Source organism: Uloborus diversus, chromosome 10 (genome assembly GCF_026930045.1).
Source record: "Uloborus diversus isolate 005 chromosome 10, Udiv.v.3.1, whole genome shotgun sequence".
Taxonomy (NCBI): Eukaryota; Metazoa; Arthropoda; class Arachnida; order Araneae; family Uloboridae; genus Uloborus; species Uloborus diversus.
This window is the reverse complement of record NC_072740.1, coordinates 119,247,082-119,268,703: the sequence shown is the minus strand read 5'-3', so window position 1 is coordinate 119,268,703 and position 21,622 is coordinate 119,247,082. Positions and strand designations below refer to the sequence as shown.

The 21,622-nt window shown below is 31.1% G+C and overlaps 1 protein-coding gene across 1 annotated transcript in view; it reads left to right on the top strand.

Moving 5' to 3' along the window:
* LOC129231143 (uncharacterized) overlaps window positions 1-18,092 on the top strand; it is a 165,396-nt gene extending 147,304 nt beyond the window's left edge. The window contains exons 12-17 of the mRNA XM_054865391.1: window positions 627-811; window positions 5,113-5,215; window positions 9,733-9,894; window positions 11,282-11,481; window positions 13,906-14,114; window positions 16,775-18,092. Of these exons, the coding sequence (XP_054721366.1) occupies window positions 627-811; window positions 5,113-5,215; window positions 9,733-9,894; window positions 11,282-11,481; window positions 13,906-14,114; window positions 16,775-16,920 (1,005 nt within the window). The 3' untranslated portion in view covers window positions 16,921-18,092. The remainder of the gene's footprint in view (window positions 1-626; window positions 812-5,112; window positions 5,216-9,732; window positions 9,895-11,281; window positions 11,482-13,905; window positions 14,115-16,774) is intronic.
* The last annotated feature ends 3,530 nt before the right edge of the window (window positions 18,093-21,622 follow it).

Genomic DNA, 21,622 nt, shown 5'->3' with positions numbered 1-21,622 from the left:
ACACAGCTGCATAAAACAAACAAGCAAAATTATAGACCAAACTGACTTTCAGCTGTTAATTTCTTTCAATTTATCACTGCTGGAGCATCACAGGAGTGCGAATTTTTTTTTTCTTTTGCAAAATCAGCAGATTTCGTATAAGTTGATCCCTCTAATTTTACCTTAAATAAGGTTCCAAACATTATCGTTTTTATGCACAGAAATATGCTGCGCTTTTTTTAATTTGAGATTTGCTCTTCTAATAAACAATTTGTGAAAGATCCGTTTTTGTTTATCAGAATTTTGTGAAGGGTCCGTTTTAGTTTGTCGGGATTTTGTGAAAGGACCATTTTGGTTGATCGGATTTTTGTGAAGGGTCCATTAACGGACCCAAATTTCCTCTGGTCAGACCTCTGCTTATAGTTTTGCACAATTTTAACTTTAAAATGATTTTGGCCTTGGAACTGAATAGTATTTCTATTTCTAAGCTCTATTTGCTTTTGTCTTAACTAATTATTTGTGCATTGAAAACAATGTGCATTATTTTAGCTGATCTGTAAGTATATTATGATACATAGATTGTTATTTTAGTCTTAACTCCATGATTGGATCTGATAATTAAATTTTATTTATATTTACTTCTACAGGGTAGAAGTGAAAGTGTTACAAGTGTTTACAGTGCAGCTGGAGGAGGTCGATATGGGACTGTGATAGTTACTGGAGAAGTTTTATTTGGCCTCAATTATAACTATAAAACTGGAACACTTGAAATTAATATCAAGGAATGCAGAAATTTAGCTGCTGTAGATACAAAGAGAAACAGATCTGATCCGTGAGTAGTAACGTGGTATTTCTTCCTTTTCTTTGTTGACAGAAAGTCAAAAAGTAGATGTTAAGTGGCATGTCTTGTATGGGTCATTCTCTAGAAAATGTAACTTTTGAACATAAATATTTTTCAATTTTGAATTCTTTTATTATATTTTTTTTTCGTTATTACATGATAGTGTTACTTATTAGAAGTAACCGTAAGCAATGGCCCAGATAAGTTCTAATTATTTTACTCATAATTTAAAAAATGTGTAAAAATGCCTTGTTCAAGGAAATAAAATGAGCTGATGTGTGCATCACATGACTTCTTTTTACACCAATTTAAAGTTCTTTCCCCATTATTGGCAATTTTAGTGTGATTCAATAGTTAACTCTTTAAATATCGCCAACAATGGCCAAATGGAAATCAGATTTTAAAAAAAGAAAAAAAAGTCGCCAGATTTGTAACCAAGTTGACAACAAAACTTGGCGACAAAAAGCTTGGCGATATATTGCCAAGTGTTTGCATAAATTATAACAATACTTGAGTTAGCATTGAAATTAACATTGATTTCCCCCCAAAAAGGTTTAAAAGACCCTCTTTGGAACATTCAAATGCAACCAAAAAGGGAGGTGCACAACTAGACCCCCCCCCCCCCGCTGGGAGTCTACATACCAAATTTCAACTTCTAGGACTTACCGTTCTTGAGTTATGCGACATACATACGCACACTTATGATTCAATAGTTTACTCTCTAAATATCACCAACAGTGGGAAAATTGAAACAGACTTTAAAAAAAGAAGAGTAAAAAATCGCCAAATTGGCGACCAAGAGATCCAAGGGCTCTCTGATTCAAGGGCAACATTTTTTTTTCTCTCACCTTGTCCACTTTTTTTTTACTCCCCCTGTTTGATTGAAGTTTCTCCTGTCAACTTTTAACTTCGTCATCCTGATTGATTGCAGTGTTTCTCTATTCTTGGTCCTGTTTTTTGACTTAACTTGCAACTTCAAATACATATCCTCAAGTTTGAGATTCTTTTCATCCACACTTGGATGGCAGATCAAGCTTCATTTTTGGAGAGATTCATTATTAACATATGAGCTCCCAAATCAGGAGTGGGTTCATAAGTATATAATGTGGGGGCAAATATGTGGTCTTGGGCTCTACTTGGATGACTTCTCTAAATTGAAATTTGCAAAATACAGTGTTCAGCTGTTTTTGATTGCATTAAGGGGTCATGACCCCATGGCTCACCCCTTGGATCCACGCTTGAGTGGAATGACAAATATTTTTAGATCAATGCAAAGTTGCAATTGTTGCATTAAAATGCATTTTTGTGTCATGCTTGCACCAATTTTAAATTTTGCTGAATTTCTCCATCAGTATTGCAGATTAAACAAACTTTTGTGTTTGCTGTATAATTTGCTTTTTTTTTTTAATCCAGAAACTTCAACCACTTTAACAAGCTTCTCTTTGTATTCTCTTACCCTTGTCTTTCACTAAGACCAAACTTTAGTTTTTTGCTTCTGAAAAACAAAAATATTTTTATGGTTTTGTGGTTGGTGATCCTTTTTAAATAGCTAGTCAAAATTTTTCAAATTTATTTGCTGGAAGTTATTTCTCATGCTTAATAAACCTAATTTTTATTTATTTTTTTTTTCAAATTAAAGATTCGGATGATTTTTATGAACTTTTAAAGAATATATCCTGGACTGTAATTGAATTTTCGTACTTTCAAACATGTATAAGTGCAATCCTATTTTTTGTAACATCCTTTTACATCCTGTTCATATTTTAATCATGTTAAAAGTGGAAAGTTATTTTAGCATGTGTGTACAATCCTAAATTGGCTTTTATTATTTTTTGAAAGTCAATTATGAATTTTTAATTTGATTTTAGTTCTTGTTCTGAAATTCCTGAATGTTGGATTTTGTCTAATGGATTTATTTGTACTTCCCTCTTATGTAGAAAGTACTCACATACTCCTTCTCTCCCCCACTGTGTCAAAATACACAATTGCACTACATATTTTTATTGTTAGTGCATTGGAAACGACATTTGAGCATGGTTTTGCAATTATTGGTAATATTTGCATTTTTGAATCATGTCATAGAATAAATCTTTATTTTCTGGGAAAAAAATCCACCTCTTGAAAAATCGGTTTGTACTAACCCAATTTTATATGCTCCATGAATGTTTTTCCTGTTTTGACTTTTGAAAGCATGTTTGTTTCTCTTTCTTTCTATAATGTTAAAAAAATTTCACTGAAAGAGAAAAGTTGCTTTTCTGCTTCCTCTTTACTGATACGTGTGTTGTGGATGGGGAGGGGACTCAGAATTAGAATCCTGCCACAATGATCCTGCGGCTGAGAAAACAAGTATGCTAAGACTGTTCAAGTCTTTTTTTAGAGGGGGGGGGGAGATATATATTTTTGCAGCTAGATAACCTAACATTGGAACAGATTTTTACAAAATAATTTTTAATTATATTTCTTTCATTGAAATAGGAAAAGTTGGATAAACCTGGAAATTTAATGTTTGGATAATTGAAAACTACATTATAACCTAATTACCTGAGCATACTTTAAAATAATGACTTCCTTGCCTGCAGCCGAGGTTTGTATATGCATAACTAGCTGCCAGTAGTGTTTTTAGCTTTTTATGTGCCTTCTTTCAGTTGCTTTTGGAAGCTAAGAATGCCTAGTTTAAGCACAGAAAGAGTTAATTAAGAAGCAATCATTTAACATCTGTTTCTGGTTTACCTTATGTTTTGTTATTTCCTAAACACTAAAGAGTATAAGTATGTGAAGTGCAAAAATCAATAACATTTTCCCCCCAAATGCATTTAACATTAACTTATTACAGTACTTGAAGCAGAACTTACTAGACAAACTTACTTAGAAGCTGATTAACATTGTATGAATTCAATTTGCTTAAATACTGTAGCTAATTTTTATGCATTTCCTTATTTTCACAAATCATGTTTTGTAATTTTTAGCTCATATGTAATTTTGATAAAGGTTCCTATGGTATTTTTACATTTCTAATGATTTCCCTAACTGTTAACAGTACAAAGCCTATTGCCACCAAAATACAAGACTATTTTCCAAGCCTTGAAAAAATCATTTTAAGTAGAACTTTATTATCATGCTTGAAATAAAATTTGCCACTGCAGGAAAATGTTCTAATGATAAGAACTGTTTTCCCTTGTAATATTCACCTACATAGAAAGGAAAAGCTTAGATGGTATTTGACCCTCATTCATTTCACGTAGTCTAATAAGTAAAATTTGCTTCAATTTTTTCTGTTACTGTTTGATTTAATATTCAAAGTGTTTAGGTTGTCATTGCTGATTTAGAGTGGAAAAATCTGAAAACAGTGCTATTCTCTTTACATCATGTGTAAACATGTTTGTATATTATAAATTTATTCGTGTGATATTATGCATTAGGAAACAAAACTTCAATGTTCATTTGTAATACAAATTTCTACACATTCTCCTAATAGCAAATTATCACATTTCCTATTAGTTTCGGAGAATGTCATTTTGAGGTCTGTAATATACATAAGACCTTTATCCTAAGATAAAACTTATTAATACTTTGTTTGTTTGTTTTCTTATATTAATAGCTGCATTACCTAGATTTCAAACTATATTAGCAGTTTGATTTTGAAATGTTTTTAAAAGAATTTAGATATTAATGCACCAAAAAGCTTTTAATTATTCTCTAACAGATATTCATTCATTGGACTGAATGAAATAAGAAACTAAAAATGATAATTTTCATTAAGTTCTTACTAATTATTGTTTTTTCTTTTGCCTATTCGTACCTCTTATGATCATTTTCTCCTTTTTGAATACATCTGAAGCTATCCTCATGTGGATAAATTCACGTTCAAGAGATGTTATTTGTGTATAGCTGTTGCTTTATCATTCAGTAATTAGAATTTAAAAAAAAAATTCAGGGACATAGACCCTAACTAGGTGTTTTTGTACTATCAAAAAAAGAAAAGAAAGAACCGTCACTCCTTTAATAAAATTATAAACCAAAAAAACACATATTTTATTTCATGATATGGAGATTTTTTAATTTGAATTGACATGCTTTTTTTTAATACACTATTCATCCATTGTTTGGCTTGACTTTTGAGTTATTGTTAACATAGATGCTAAATGTTTCTTTAGGCTCTGTTTTATTTTACAGCTTTTGTATGCTTTCTAGATTACTTAGTTTTGAGCCTCTGCATCTAATTCAAATATTGTTAAAAGTGCTGATTATTGCCTTTTATGATTAATTTTTTGTTTTGTCGTTGCCTTGTTTAGCTATGTCAAAGTTTATTTGCTTCCTGATCGTACAAAAAGTGGTAAAAGGAAAACAAAAGTGAAAAAGCATACCTTAAGCCCTGTATTTGATGAGCTTCTAAAAGTATGCATCTGTTCATTACTCTATATTGTTGCTAATTTATTTATCATTATTATTTTTTTACAATTTGTTGTTTTCTAATTCATGTAATATTTTGTTTTTCTTTTTATTAATATTGTGACTTAGGCTAAATGCTTCAAGAATTAGCATGGTAGCAGAAAGCTTTTGCAAATCTAGAGCTTCTATGTTCCTTTAATTTTTAAATATGATAGAAGACAATTTTTATAGTAATACTGTTTTTTCATTATTATTATTAACTCAAATAATGAATGTGAAGTACAGTAAACACCCCATTTTTGGCAGTCAGATTATCCGCAAGTCTTTTCACACTTTTTTTTAAAGCTTATTTGTTGAAATTATTGAAGTGTTATTGTTCACTTTTAGATTTTGCATATATTTTTGACATTCAATGATAGTAGTTGCAATGTAGCAATGTTTTTCGTTATAATATAAATGTATGTGTGAGTGTTATTAATATTTTTTTAGCTATTGTATACACATATTTTTTAGCTATGACACATTATTTTTTTACCTATTGTTTGGATTATCCGAAGTTTTTGCTTATCCACGGCTACTGCGCCACCTTATTCCACAGATAATCGGGAGTTTACTGTATTTTCTAAGTTCAACTACAGAGCCATTCCATTTCAGATCAGGCAGGGTCTGTCACATGACCATCACCGATTTTTTTGAAAAAATTACAGTAGTTACAACTAAGGGACATATGAAATATCCCAAAAGGATTTTGCAAGAAAAATTTTTTTTCTTCAGTTACAGCTTATTAAAATTCTGCACAAAATCCGCCATTTTGGAAAAAACCGGCAAAACACTCCATTTGAAATGGACACTATTTCAAAAGTATTTAACCTATTTCAATAATTTTTTTTTCTAAAAATAAATAAGGACCCATATAGCCTCTAGACATCGTTTTTGAAAGTTTAGTTAGGATTTTTGATGAAGAAAAAACTGCATTTTTACCGATTTTATGATTTTTTTTCTCCATGAAAAAAAGTTCTTTTTACTAAACGGAGATGGCAGTCTAAAGCCCTTATATGATGGTTTCATAACATATTTTATTATAATCCTTGGATGCATACAGCCTCGGAAATAAAATTTAAATTTTTGAAAATTTTCAAAAATTAGCGATTTTTGAAGTGATTTTACTCAAAAAACCCATTTTTTAAAAATCTAAAAATTGGATCATTTGAACCCCATATAATGCTTAACAAGTGGATAGACACCGCATCCCGTATTTTTTCCCATAAAATGTTTTATGATTTTTTGAAAGTGACCTCATCGCCCATGGCATGCATGTAAAATAAAAATTTCTAATAATTTCAGTCACTGAAAATCTGATTATATTAATGCCTAATAGCTACAATAATGGTTCACTTTATCAGCAACAAGTAAAATTTTACTGACTTTTAATAATATAGCAGTATCAAACCGCTTTTGATGACCCAGTCAATTCGTCTTTTTGTTCTTCGTTATATAAATATATTTTCCTGCTGATCAGCGCCAAATTGTTATGGAAGCTGAGCTTCCATACTTCCTTATTTGTTTCACTCAAATTTTTGTATTTTTGACCGAATTCAGGCCACTTAAGCATTAAAATACGTTCTGAAGACTATAGGGATCCTGCACTTCTTTTGTTAGAAATTGGATCCCTGGCTATAATAGCTACCTTTGGTGATATGTTTGGTTACCTCAACTTACAACCATGTTCAATTGATTACTTCTCTCATAAAACAGGTGGACTTTTTCAATTCTTAAACTACAAGTGAGTTTTGCGGTTTGAATTTAGTATACATATTCTTACGTATAAAAGTAATCATACGAGGTAGGATCTAAAAATTATGTGACAACACTCGCCAATTACAACCAAAGCACGAAATTAAAATTAATCATTTTAAATGCATTGTATTGTTCTTCCCTTTGATGGCTTCCCCTGTCGCATAATTGAGTTGAAGAGAAAGAGAATTGAAAGAGAACAAACATGATTCGTTGCTGCATATGAAAGTAACGGTGAATGCATAGCTTTGGAGACAAAATAAAATAATATTTATAAAAAAAAAGGAAAGATTTTAACTGTTAGTGATAAAGTACATCATTATCGTAGCTATTAGTCATTAATATAATCACCAAAGGCTCTTCTATCTGAAGGCTACACAGAGTCTTACAAAAAGACGAATTGGCTGGGTCATCAAAAGCGGTTTGTTACTGATATATTATTAAAAGTCAGTAAGATTTTAGTTCTTCCTGATAAAGTACACCGTTATTGTAGCTATTAAGCATTAATATAATCAGAATTTCAGTTACTGAAATTATTAGACATTTTTATTTTACATGCATGCCATGGGCGATAAGGTCACTTTCAAAAAATCATAAAACATTTTATGGGAAAAAATACGGGATGTGGTGTCTATCCACTTGTTAAACATTATATGGGGTTCAAAGGAGAAAATTTTTAGATTTTTAAAAAATGGGTTTTTTGAGTAAAATCACTTCAAAAATCGCTAATTTTTGAAAATTTTAAATTTTTTTTCCGAGGTTGTATGCATCCAAGGATTATAATAAAATATGTTATGAAACTATCATATAAGGGCTTTAGACTGTCATCTCCGTTTAGTAAAAAAACCTTTTTTTTCATGGAGAAAAAAAATCATAAAATCGGTAAAAATGCAGTTTTTTCGCGGCAAAAATGAATTTTTTTCTTTATCAAAAAACCTAACTAACCTTTCAAAAACGATGTCTAGAGGATATATGCTTCCTTATTTATTTTTAGAAAAAAGAATTATTCAAATTGGTTTGGTCAAACTTTTGAAATAGTGTCCATTTCAAATGGAGTGTTTTGCTGGTTTTTTCCAAAATGGCGGATTTTGTGCAGAATTTTAATAGGCTGTAACTGAAGAAAAAAAATTTTTCTTGCAAAATCCATTTGGGATGTTTCATATGTCCCTTAGTTGTAACTACTGTATTTTTTTCAAAAAAATCGGTGATGGTCATATGACACTTTTCATACCTGCCTGCCTGATTTGAAATGGAATGACTCTACACTTCTTTCTCCTAGCCTCTAGCCCCATCTCGCAAATGAATTTAATTTGCTGTTCAAAAAAGAAAAAGAAATTCACTCTAGTTAAATCTACTAAAGAACAATATCTGTCCTTAGTGACGAATAAAGTTAAATAAAGACTTCTCTCACTCAGTTAATACAAATTTAACTTTTATTTGGCATTTTTATATAGTTTTAAAGTACATGTTTTCTAATCATCTATTTATAAATTTGTCCCAAAAAGTTACAGTACTTTGTAAAACTCAACTAGTTCAACTTTGAAAAATATGAACTATCAAGTGAAGGTTAATGAGAAAGTCAAAAAATTGAAATCATTCCTCTAACATTTTTTCATGATTTACTTTATTTTTAGTACAGCATTTGCACGCCATTTTTTTTTCTGTTTTTCAATTTTGTTTTCCATGATACAGTCAAACTCTGTTATAAGGAGAGCGATATTTGCTCATTATAACCAAGTGTTTCTAAAAAATGGGTTTGTGTAAAAAAAATCATAAAATGTAATATATATTTGCTTTTTTAGCTTTTTAGCTCTATATAGTACCAATGAAGTTGGTTAATTTGCGTTGAATGGTCTTACTATCTCTTTCTTGCATGTTGTGCTATGGTTTTATAAGAAATACTCAAGGCGTGGAAATCATTATCATTTCCATCCTTACTTCAATTATTTTTAAAAGTTTTCTGCTCATCAGAAGCTCTAGACTATGTTGAGGGCGGTTTGATTAAAAGATTTCACATTTGTCATTATTGTGATCCCTTTTATTGTTTTTTAATCTGCATGAGCTTGAATTTAAGCTACAATATCTAGGGAAATGATAACATTGTCTTTGGCAAAAAGATAATTTTCATAGGCTTCTCTACTCCTTAACTTGGAAGAAAAGGGTCGCCGTTACTTGTTCTCAGAATTTATACTCATCCCTAACCTTCGGTTGGCTTTCAATGGGAAAGAAATTTTTCCAAGAAAGGATTAGCTGAGCTGGAAATTGACTGAAATTTTGTGATCTGCAAAGTAGTGCTCATTTTAAAAGGAGTTCGCACCCAGTGAACAGATTTACAAGTCAGAGTGCTTGCCACAGGCTGCACTTTTGGGGGTGGCATACTCAATCTACTTCTGTTTTCTTTTTTTAACTTGGTACAAAAAGTTGAAAAGAGATGATAAGGGTGGCAGTTTGAAGATTAGCCCCAGCTAAAAAATTGTAGATCCGGCAATATTTGCCCATTAAAGCAAGTTATGCTCCTTTTGACTTAATATTGTATCAACCAAGTATTTCTGTTTCTCTCATTAAATCGGAGTTCTCATTAAATTAAGGCTTGTTTTTAGCAGGTTAGACTTTAACAACTTTTTTTGTTGATATCTTCTCACTGACAATAAAAATACATTATAAAGTAAAAGATTGCATAATATATGTGAATTAAAAGATTATCTGAACCTATTTATTTATTTTTACAGTTTCATGTTACTGTTAGTGAGCTAGAAATACGAACTCTATGGCTTTCAGTCTGGCACAGTGACAGGTTTGGTCGTAATGATTTTCTGGGTGAAGTAATGTTGCCCCTTGGCAATGATGCATTTGACAGCACTGGTCTTAAATGGTATCCACTTCAAGAAAGGGTAAGTTTATTAACACATGATTATTTTTAGTGCATTAACGAATACACTATGCTCAATAGATACTGTAAATATTTTCATTTTCTCGGTTTCTTGTTAAGAAATTTAAATATGAAAAATTTACTTTTTTTTTACATTTAACATAAACAACAATGTGCTTCAAAGCAGTGGAATTGAAAATAGGTTAATTTTCGGGCAAAAAGAGTTGGAGCTGGAGCATAAGTTTTTTCAAAGCAAATCCACCTGAGGGTATTTAGTTGTATTTTTACACATGAAACTATGTTGACATTCACCAGTTTTGGTCTTTCACAGTGACGTGTATAGTTGATGTTTGATTTTACAAACACCAAAGTACATCAAGAAAAGTTTGCAAAAATGAGAGTTTGTAAAATCGAACTGCATCAAAGACTGTATTGTCTGGCTCTGATAAGTTGATCCATGACCTTCCCAATACTTACTTCTGTTTAAGGTCATAGGGAAGGCTAATTGATACTGAGTTGGGTCGGGTTAGTTTTGTAGTTGTTTTGCAAAGATATTTCTACTCAAATCTGCATCAATAACAAATGCCTTTTTCACTGAACTCCCCAAAAGAGACAGTAAACATAGTCAAGGTCATAACTCAACTTATCAGAGCTACACTGACTACTACATAAGGTATGCATTTTTCAATAATTCATATTTATTATTAAAAAACTTTGCCGAGCAAAAAAACTTCTTATCTCAGACAGCCAGAAGTTCAGATCGTCAGATCAAGGTCAGCTGACCATTTTTAAACTAATTTATTTCTTTATAAAAATAAAGGTAAAGATGGAGGAAGATGTAATTCTATTTTAAATCAAAGGGAATATCTTTCTCCTTGGGATTTCCTGGCCCTGGAATTCTGAGGAAAGAGCTACTTTGAACTACAATTGCATGAAAAAGAGATTTTTGTTATTTCCAGTGTGGTAAAAAAGAATGAAAAATTATATTGCCTAAATGGAAGATTTTTCAAGAAGTACAGTGCCGGAAAAAAAAAACTTTACATTTGGTTGGCAATTTAAAACTTTACATGCAAGCTTCTCATTATAATTTTAATTGGCCTGCTTCCCTAGTGACTTGGCAAAATACCAAATGTGCGGTCACATTCCGGACGAATATTTGGTATTAGGCCAAATCACTAGGGAGCATGCCAAGTAACAACATGACAAAAAGTTTGCATCTAAAGTTTTTAACTACTAACCAAATGTTAAGGGTTTTTTGCCGGCACTGTAGTATTGAATAGTTTCTAAAATCATGAGTGTTCGTAAATTAGCGGTCCATAAAATCAAACATCAACTTTATACATATTTATACATACTAATAACTATATTTCCTCACACAGTGCTCATTAGTTTCATCTCATTTACTACAGATGGAAGCTTTGGAAACTCCTGTCAGCTACAAAGGTGATCTAATTTTAGCCTTAAAATATGTTCCTCCAGACGTTACTAGTCGAAAATTTTCCAAAAAACCAGGAAGTCCTGCAAAAGGAGCACTAGAAGTTCTTGTGAGGGAGGCTAGAAATTTAATGGCAACTCGCTCGAATGGTACTTCTGATCCATTTTGCAAAAGGTAAATTTCATTACTTCTCATCATTTATTTCTGTATTTTTTGATGTGCAATGTTCGACTAATTTCTAATGTAAAGTGTTTCTTGTTCAATGTAACAAATGAATATTGATACTTTACTTTGTTCTTAATGTAACAGATGAATATTTGTTAGTTTTTTATATTATGTATCTTGATTCCACATGCAAGGGACATTTATTTCCTTTCTTTCTTCCTTTTGGTTCAAAACCACTATATGTTGATACATGGTGCATACTCTAGTCTCTGGGAAATTTTAAGTGATTTACCCTTTTTTTTTCTTTTAATTTTCAAGAAATAGAGACAATGTGGGATATCTTCCATTCTTTAGTTCATACTTTCCAGTAAAAATTCAATTATGCATAGGGTTAGGGGAGGGAGGGGGCAACAATAGGGAAAGGATAAAAAATATTTTCATCTTTCATGGCTAAAGTAAAGTAATTGTGAAGTTCAGCAATTGCATCGTTACCATGTATAGAAAAAGCTGCAGCACATTTTTAGTACAAAAATTTGAACACATTAAAAAGTGGAAGTGGTTTACTAGTTAGAAATCTGATCTCTACACTATATGAAGTATCATCAAGGAGATCCTCATTTTTTATTTCTTTGCTTTTAACCGCAGTATGCTTAAAGAAATGTCTCAGGGCTACTAAATCTAAACATGCAACGTCTCAAGTACTGCTCTGCTGTGAGCAGGTAAATGGCAGTAACTGCAGATTTTTTCCCTTTTATTTTTTTTTTGTATTTTTTAAATCTATATTACTTTAGTTTTATGGTACAAACATGCTTGTTTGGTTGCCGCTAAAAAGAAAGCATTTTTTTAGCTGTGGTAATTAGCAGTAACTGCTTCAATTGCTTTATTTTGGGAGTAATCAGCAGGATGTATTTACTGCCCTTTACATGCCCATGGAAGAACGGAAATGTTCTACCATGAGCAGGCAAACGGCAGTAACTGCAAATGTTTCAATTTTCTTTTATTTGCATATTTTAAATTTTTTGCCTATAACTGTTCTGCTGTACGTAGGTAAATGGCACTAACAACAAATTTTTCGATTTTTTTTTGCATTTTTGAAATCTATATTACTTTAGTTTTATGGTACAAACATATTTATTTGGTTGCCTTAAACAAAGGCATTTTTTTCCCAGTATTAATTAGCAGAAACTGCTTTTATTGCTACATGTGCAGGTAATAAGCAGTATGTTCTGACTGCTCTTTACCTGTTGATATTCGTTGTCCAAAGAATGGAACCTTCATATATCACTGTCAAAACTTGCACCAAGGCGCAACCGTTTTTGCGATTTCATATGTAGCTCAATGTTCAAATGGGGTTGCCCCAATGGGAAGTCATGGGAGGTCATTGTGACCCTTTATTCAGCAAATTTACTGCCAATATTGCCACACCGCATTGTTTTAAATGACGTCTTGTTGCTTCTCATTAGATGTAGGTATACATGCCAGGTGGTATTTTATCATTCGGTTAAATTGAGAAGGCATTCAGTAAATTAGGAGTGCAGGAGATAATACCTCCTGCATGTTTGATGTACTTTCGAATCCATGGGGAGACCTGGAATCCTATTTTTTCAAACCTTGAAGTGGCCACTACTGGTATGTTTACTTTATGTAAATTTAGCTGGTTGAAAACTTTTTAATGACATTTTATTTTAAAAAAAGGGGAAAATTGGCGCTGTACGAAATTCACCAAAGGAACTAAACATGCCCACTTGTAATGTGACATGTGCTGCAACTAATCAGTAAATTTCTGCAAACCTCGGACTTAAAATGGATGTGTCAACTCATTGTAATAATGGTAAACGAATCTTTATAAGATTCATGCATATAGTATCTTTATAAGATTCGTGCATAAGTATATGCATACAATGAAGCAAAAAGAAAGTTTATGAAGTGAGAAGATCATTATATGGCATGCATACCAGGGATGCTGATGTTTATTGTTTTTTTTTTTTTCATTCAATAAAATACTATATTTTTTGGGAAAGTATTTTGTGAGTATTATTTACATGCTCAGCCAGGCATGTAAAAGGAGAAAATACAGGTTTGATTTGAACTATTATATTTTCAATGCATTTGCCTTTTTCTTGGGCTTAACTGTAATTTTAAAGAGGAGACAAGCTAATTATTTAAAGACATTTAAAGGAATTATTATGTAACTCATTCCTACAATACATTGTTTTGAGCTATTTGTACCATTTGGGATTGTATTTTCCTTAAGAAAAATTACGAAAATGTCAAAGATATAGTATGTTTGTGATTCATTGGAAATTAATAATATGTGTTAGTAAGTAAATTATTAGATTTTAATGACTGTATTATATTGCATTAATGTTTCAATATTTCTGATTTTTTACCCTTTTCTTTCTTTTTTCATGTTTTTAAATCCCTATTTTTCAGCTACTTGTTACCTGACAAGAGCAAAGCTGGTAAACAGAAAACTCCAGTTTTCAAAAAATCCTGCAATCCTAAATGGAATCATACATTTCTCTATGATGATGTTTCAGTAGATGACTTAAGAGAGCGATGTTTAGAGTTAACTATTTGGGATTATGATAAAATAACAAGCAATGATTTTCTTGGTGGAGTACGTTTATGTCTTGGAACAGGTAAGTTTTAAACAATAGGTCGTGATATTAAACTTTTAATGCTAGAATATAAAACTATCACTATGTGAGTTACGTTCTTACGTAGCTGTGAGATTAAAATAAACTACATCTTTGAAAATAAAATTTTGCATTACTTGAACCCCTTCATTTTTAATTGATTAAAACATATTATTTTTATTTTATACTAAGTACTTGACAGTCTTTAACCAAATGTATCACTGAAAACAGAAATTTAACAAAAATATTTTTTAATGAGCATTTAAAACTAGATGCTATTATAGGGAATACTGTAATAAAATTTTCGTTACATAGAGAAAGTCATGTTACTTGAGAAAAATTTGAATTGCAGATATTGGAGTCATTTTTTAAAAGGGCAAGAGTTTTGGGGCAAATATTATTGGACCTTCAAACCGATTTCATATATCTGGACAAGCCAGAAGTTCAAGTGCTTCTTTATGACACTGGATGAAGTAGCAGAGAGCTAGGCTTAAAAACAACAGGAAATGCCAAGAAGGTACTGGCAGTTTTGGTACTGTGCCAGAAAGCAAGAAGTTTTGAGACCCAAATCTTCAAAGAGTTATTAGAACTAATTTTTAAAGCTTTAGATAAATATTATAGCTTAAATGTTGCAGCAAAAACGCAAACTCTTGGTACTTTAACTTATAAATGCTGTTTCTTGACATGTTTGTTCTAGATGCACTGTTCTTTTAGTCAGCCTTTCAGCAAACATATCAGGATGTAAACCTAGATTTGTTTCTCTCAGTTGACCCTAAGAAAAACATATGCAAATCACACTGCAAAACATGAGAAATAAATGCAGGTGATGTTTATCCACAATGATAGCAGAAAAGCTTTTCAAAAATTTTCATTAAATTGGATAATAGGTTTAATATTGGTAACTCCACAATGTAATGTTCCCAACAATACGGTACAGGACAACTTCAAAAGAATGTTCATACCTTTTTTTTTTTTTTTGAGAATTCGTAAATAGATGTCGATGTAAGAGATTTATAAAACGCACAAAATATTGAAGATATTCATAAATATCAAAAAAAGAAGTTTTATGAACTCGAGAATACTCCAGAAAATTATATAAGATACAGCACTGTGCTGATTATTTGGGACAAGCTCAAAAATGTTCACAAATGTTGTTCAGTTGGTGTAGGTTAATTTACATGGTACAAAAATTTATGACAAAATATATCCTACTCTAACTGGAATCAGATCATGTTTTCGGTTTGGCATGGATTTCACTAGATTATAACATAAATTTTTGATCTCGTGCTCACTAAACAAAACTTTTATAACATTCTTAATCTTTGTTCTCCTTGTTAAACAGTCTGTTTTGTGCATGCTTCTCTTTGCAGTGCTCCACATATTTTTGATAGGGTTTACCACAGGAAAACCTCCAGGGCAATCCAAAACTGTTAATTTCTGTTCTTAAAAAGAACATTTTTTGGAATTTCTTGTTGAGAGATGCGAACACAACCAGCGAAAGTTTGCATCATATGCACAATTTTATTTTTCTATTATTAAAAATGAATTTTCAGAGTTCATCATTCCTTCAACTAGTACTAAGCTGCCAGGTCCTCCAGAAGTAAAATAACCCCAAACATCTCCTGATGAGGGTGTTTAACTGTTTTGAATGAGATGTTTTTCCTTGATGAGTTCTCCATCACTTAGCTTCACAAATCTTGTTTGAAATCCTTGCACAATAAAATGCGTTTTGTCACTGAATACAACCTTCTTCCTCTCTTGTGCAGTCTAGGATTGATTTTTCCTGACCTATTCAAAACGGTTTATCTTCATTGCAGGCGTCAATAACAGTTTGTTGATTGGTATTTTTGCAAACCTCTCAGAAAGAACTCATGCTCACACCAGTAGCTAATAATTCCCTCTGAAGATCTCTACTTGTTTTTCAAGGATGCACTTTACTATTTTGTACAAGAAATTTGTCACTTAGAGACGTGGTCTTCCGTTTGTGTTCACATTTACCCTTTTGTTTTGGAAACACCCTCAAAATAATTTTGCTGATTAATAATTCTAGAAATGCTGGATTTTCAAACTGCTGCAGCAATATCCTTTACAGTCGTAGAAGCATATGCTGACTATGTGTAACAATTCTAGTCCTTTTCCTTGGACTGATATCCTTTTTTAAATGCATTTGAGAAGCAGACAATTCACACAATCGACTATTTCTTACGGCAACTGAAAGGAAAATTTTCGACATGTCATGATTAAGTAGTCAAATTGGTTTAGATTAGTCAGGGGCAGTTGCGCTATCTAAGAAAAGGCAGTTGAAACTGGTTTGAGGCAGAAAATCTCCAAGAAAGAAACAATTTTCTTAAAAATATCCCAATTAATTTGCACAGTACTGTATAGAAGATTCAAATGAATGTATTTATAAATAAAGTATGATATTTTTTTAGGTATGATTCTTCTCTATCAATATGACTTAATTCTTTCTAAGCTGGTGATAAGTTAAATATTATTTTATATATTATGATTAAATATAATCACATTTTTCATTAGAAATGTTTTAAAGAAAGGAAGTTTCTGATTTTGACCCCCCCCCCCCTTTGTACCTCTTATTACCTATCTTTATACAAGTAATTCATTTTTACTCTCATAAATAGTAAATTATTGTTTTTCTTGCATAGGAAAATATCAAGGTAGAGATGTAGAATGGATGGATTCCGTTGGAGAAGAACAATCCTTATGGTATACTATGTTGGAGCGTCCAAACACATGGGTAGATGGCTCGCTTTTATTGAGGCCTACCATGCAAAGTCGACGAACAGTTTAACTAATCCTTTTCTTTCAAAATTATCATAAAAATTCATAATCCATACCGTTGTTCTTCCATTCCTTTTTTCTTCTGAATAACAGAAGAAAAATAGAGCAGAGGGTATATCAAATTTATATTGTTTTATGCAGTAGAGATTCATCTGCACACTGTAGGTTTTTTTTTTCTTTTGTTAAAACTTCAAGAAAAAATAATTGTTCATTACAAAAATGTAAGTTGTGCAAAGATATAAATAGAATTTGATTGGCTACTAATATGAGAGTGCAACACTCATTTCTGACCACAGCTTTAATAGATATGGGCTTAGTTACAAGGTAACCAAAAAGGTTTTTGCCATTTAAAATAGACAAAAGCTGAAACAATATAAACTGCACATCGTACCAATAGTTCTGAAAGTAATGTACATCTAGAATCTTCTGTCAATGCTTTTAGAAGTGTGCTTTCTTTTACAGTTAAAAATGGGTTTAAGACCTTATTACACATGCAAATACTTGTTTCAAATCAGCATTATTAGTTAAAAGATTCCTCACAACGAAAGTTGTCCAGAAAATGAAAAGGGTCTATGAAGTCTGAAATGTGAGGTGGATATTGTATTGTCTCGCAGTCATTGTATATTGTCTTTGGAAGAATACATTTTTGCATTTCAACAACGGTGGCTCACTTGTTATACCTGTTGTACATATTCCATTTATTGTGTTTGTGAGCCTCCAGCAGTGGTTTGGTTCATCTTATCCGCCTAGTAGGTGCTGACTCATTCCTCCACACAGACAGTAAAAACTTTTATGGATGTAGTAGTGTCTTTGTGGTGGGAAACATTGCCCTTGAACAATGTAGAATGCTCAGAACACTTAATAATGTTAGCCAGTGCACAGTTCTTGTCACTGTTATGTGCTCAATTGAGAATGGGTATTATGGTGACACTCCTATTTCAACTATTTTGATACTGCCATTTGTTTTCACCATTGCACAAGTTACGATTGAATTGAGTATGCAACTGGCTTGTATTTATAAAGACTTACATTTTTAGATCCATTCATTAAATTGCCTTTTAAACCATATTGTATGCTGATTTGAGTATTTGCTAGCCTTTCTTTCATGAAACTTTTTAAAAAAATCAAGAACTTTTTGGTTACCTTCTGTAATGAAAACATTATGAAAGAAAACTCCCAGATTTTAACGTTAAAGGCATGTTCTTTAGGAAGGAGTTTTTTTTTTGGGGGGGGGGGGAGGTAACTTTTTTATTACCTAGTTCCTATACATATTATTTCCATTAGACAGAGATTTGGGTTCAAAAATAATTTTGAATGATATATTTCCAGTTTTTGCAAAAATGTCATTTTAGAATGGTATGTAAATGTAACAAATATTTTAATACAAAATATTTTTTTATGTTTTGACTCTAATTACATTTATTGAAGAACTTTTTTCTTGAATTTTTCCGTTAAGAATGTGTGTATGAAATATTTTGTGCTATTTAATTTTTTGTTAAATGAAATGTATTTACATTTAAGTTCATATGAAATGTTTTTTTTTTTTTTTTTTCACTTTTGCATTGCAGTTCATTTCATTACATATTTCATCATCTGTAACTTACTAATGCACACACATTTTATAAAATATATCATAATCTTAAAAACAATCTGTATTAATAACTATTCACACCAACTGTAATTTTTTGCGAAGAAAATCAAAATTGTTAGAAATAAAATTGATTTCCATTACATCATTTTGAACTTGTAATATTATCATAGTGAGAAATTACTACAGTTAAAATTGTGTATTGAATTGTTTATTTATAAAATACTGTGTGCTGCTGGCAGCGCTCACTTAGACTACTCAACATTGTAATTGCAACAACAAGAAGGAAAACTTATATCACATCGATATTTTCAGGATCTATTAGAAATGCCATTAAACTAAAAATTGAGACAGGACATACATCTCAGTCAAGAGGGGAAATCACCCCATTCTGGCTTTGAGAAATCGTGTCTATCCACACACGTGTCCCTATAATTTTGTTTGTTTTTTCCAATATAATGCATTGAGCATGTACTATTTAAAAATTTAAAATGATTGGGCTTGTCCTCAGACCTCATAGACTGCTTAGAAAATCCATTCAGAGCCATTTGCACCTTAAGAATGGCTTCATAGAAACCTTGAAGAAATGGATATGTAATTGAGCAATGATAAATTAAGTAGAACACTAAGCAGTTAATGCATCTCGTAACATAGGCTAGGTGTCTGCAAATTAAACCTGATATTATTTCACATGGCATGCAGACAAGCCTCTTATCATCGCATTTGTGCGATGATGATGAGAGCAGAAGTTATGTATAATGATATTTCTCTATTTAAAACTCCATTGGCACTTTGCTCTGCCCATGCTTTCCTTAGAGTACTGTGTTGAGAGAAAAATAGAGCAGCAATATCTACATGCCCAGTGTATATTTAAGTTTCATACAAACACCTTCTGATTCTTTGTGTATCATCATTAGACAGTTTATGTATTATGATTTTTTCAGTTGGTTATATGTAATGATAGCCGTGAGAAATTGGTACAAGCAAGGCACTCTCTTTTCCTGTAGTTTGAAATGTTTTTCATGTGTAAAAGCAAGCTTTTGTCAACCTTTTGTCTCTCATAATCACCACCATCTACTGATAAAAGCAATGGTTGGAGATTTGAGGCTTTGCATGTCAAATGACCCTGTGAACTTCAATGTTTATGACTTTTCCTTCTTGGTTTTGGAGTTTCAGAGTTGAGGGATCCAAATATCTATTTTTATTTTAGGGCATGATAGAAGAGTATTCGCATTTTATTCCTATTGACATATTTTTGTGCAATCTATGCTTATAAATATTTGACTGCAAAATGTTTTATACCTTTCATGCTATTTATATATATTTTATATAAATATTTAAATTTTAGTCATTTATGAAAAGATGAAACCATAACATTTTTCTCTATTATTTTTACATGTTAGAAAAGTGTTCTAGTGAAACTGTTTCTGAAAGCAAAAATGAATTTAGAATTGTCTCATTTTTGAGCAATGCATTTTGAAATTTGTTTAGAGATATCTCTTGAAGAGATTTCCCCTTGAAAAAAAATTATTTGATGTGCTGGATGCATAACTTACTCAATGATGGCAAATGTAGGTTGGTGACACTCTTTATAATTTCTATGTTCCTATCTCAATCAAATGAGCTTTCCTCTATAATGATCTCACTGATTTCAATTCTACCGCCTAAAAACTCACTCAGAATATACATATATATACATCTTTTGAAAACTGATTTACTATTTCATCATGTCACTCCATCATACATCATCAGCTATATTTCATTGCTTGTACATTATAATATTACCAGGGCATTTTTAAAATTTACTTTGTCATGTGTTAATAATTTTATACAGATGTTGTCTCATTTTAATACATATTTTAATCAATTTATGAATATTTTATGTCTGTATTTGTGCGGATTAAAAATGATGCATTTATATTCCATGCTGTAAAGGTATCACAATTTTTTAATCAAACGCAAACATTGTGAAGTAATTTTCAGCTATGTATTATGTACTGTAATTTTAATGAAAAAATCGCCAAAATGTCACTTTCCAAATTAGATAGTTCAAACTTGAACATTGCTCCAGGTTTTGAAAATGATTGGAATAATTTGGAGTTTGAACAGAACTTAGTACTATATTTGAATTTCTTTAACAATATCAAATTAAAAAAAAAAAAAAAGAGTTTTCAAGTATGAATATATTGAAATTATTGCTATTGAATTGTTTCCTTATCTTCATCCTATGTCAAAAAGAGTAATTGCAAAAATATTTCTTTAGAATATTTTAGTACATTGCATTTATTGGTTTGAAGAATAACTGATGAGCAAAAATCATGCAATTTTAAATGATTTTCGAATTGTGATCTGTAACTTCATACATAAAAGTTATTTATGTACTTTTTAAAAATTGTACAATACGCTATTTGTTTAAATACTTAGTTGGGACACTTTTTCACTTCCCTCTTGTAAAAAATAGACTTGTTTCAAAGTTTAAAATCTAGAATTTCTAGGGGGAGAGGGGAAGCAAATGAATTAATGTCCCCCCCTGAATAGGCATTCATGTGCACAATACAACAACCGCTCATTTAATCTTCTATTTTCAAGTGTAATTTGTCAGAAAAACCTTTAAAAGCATTGCAATTTGTCAGAAAGTTACTGAGCATTGCATTCATAATGAACGCATTGATAGAAATAATATTTTTATAAAAACCAAAAAATTTAAGTATTTAAAAGTTTTTGGCCAATTAAATATAATTTACAGAAAATTAAATAAAAATATAGAAAATGTTAAATGCATCCACAAAAAAAAAAGATTGCTAATTTTATAGTACTGATTAGTATTTGCAAAAATCAGCATATGATAATTGTAAAGACTTGACTGGTCTTGTGTTGTCTTGATATTACTTTGATAAGCAGAAAAAAGAAATCCTGCTTGTTTTTTTTTTTTTTTTTTTTTGTTTTTCAGTAGAAAGTATTAGCATTAATAGTTAAAATTATTTTTAGCTTGACCTAAAAGCAAAACATTGGCCAAATATATTTGTTATCTGTTTGTGATACATCATAAGTTAATAATTTTTCACAAATTCTGTATGGAAAATGAATTACTATTCTCATATAAATGTAGTATATATGTTAGGCA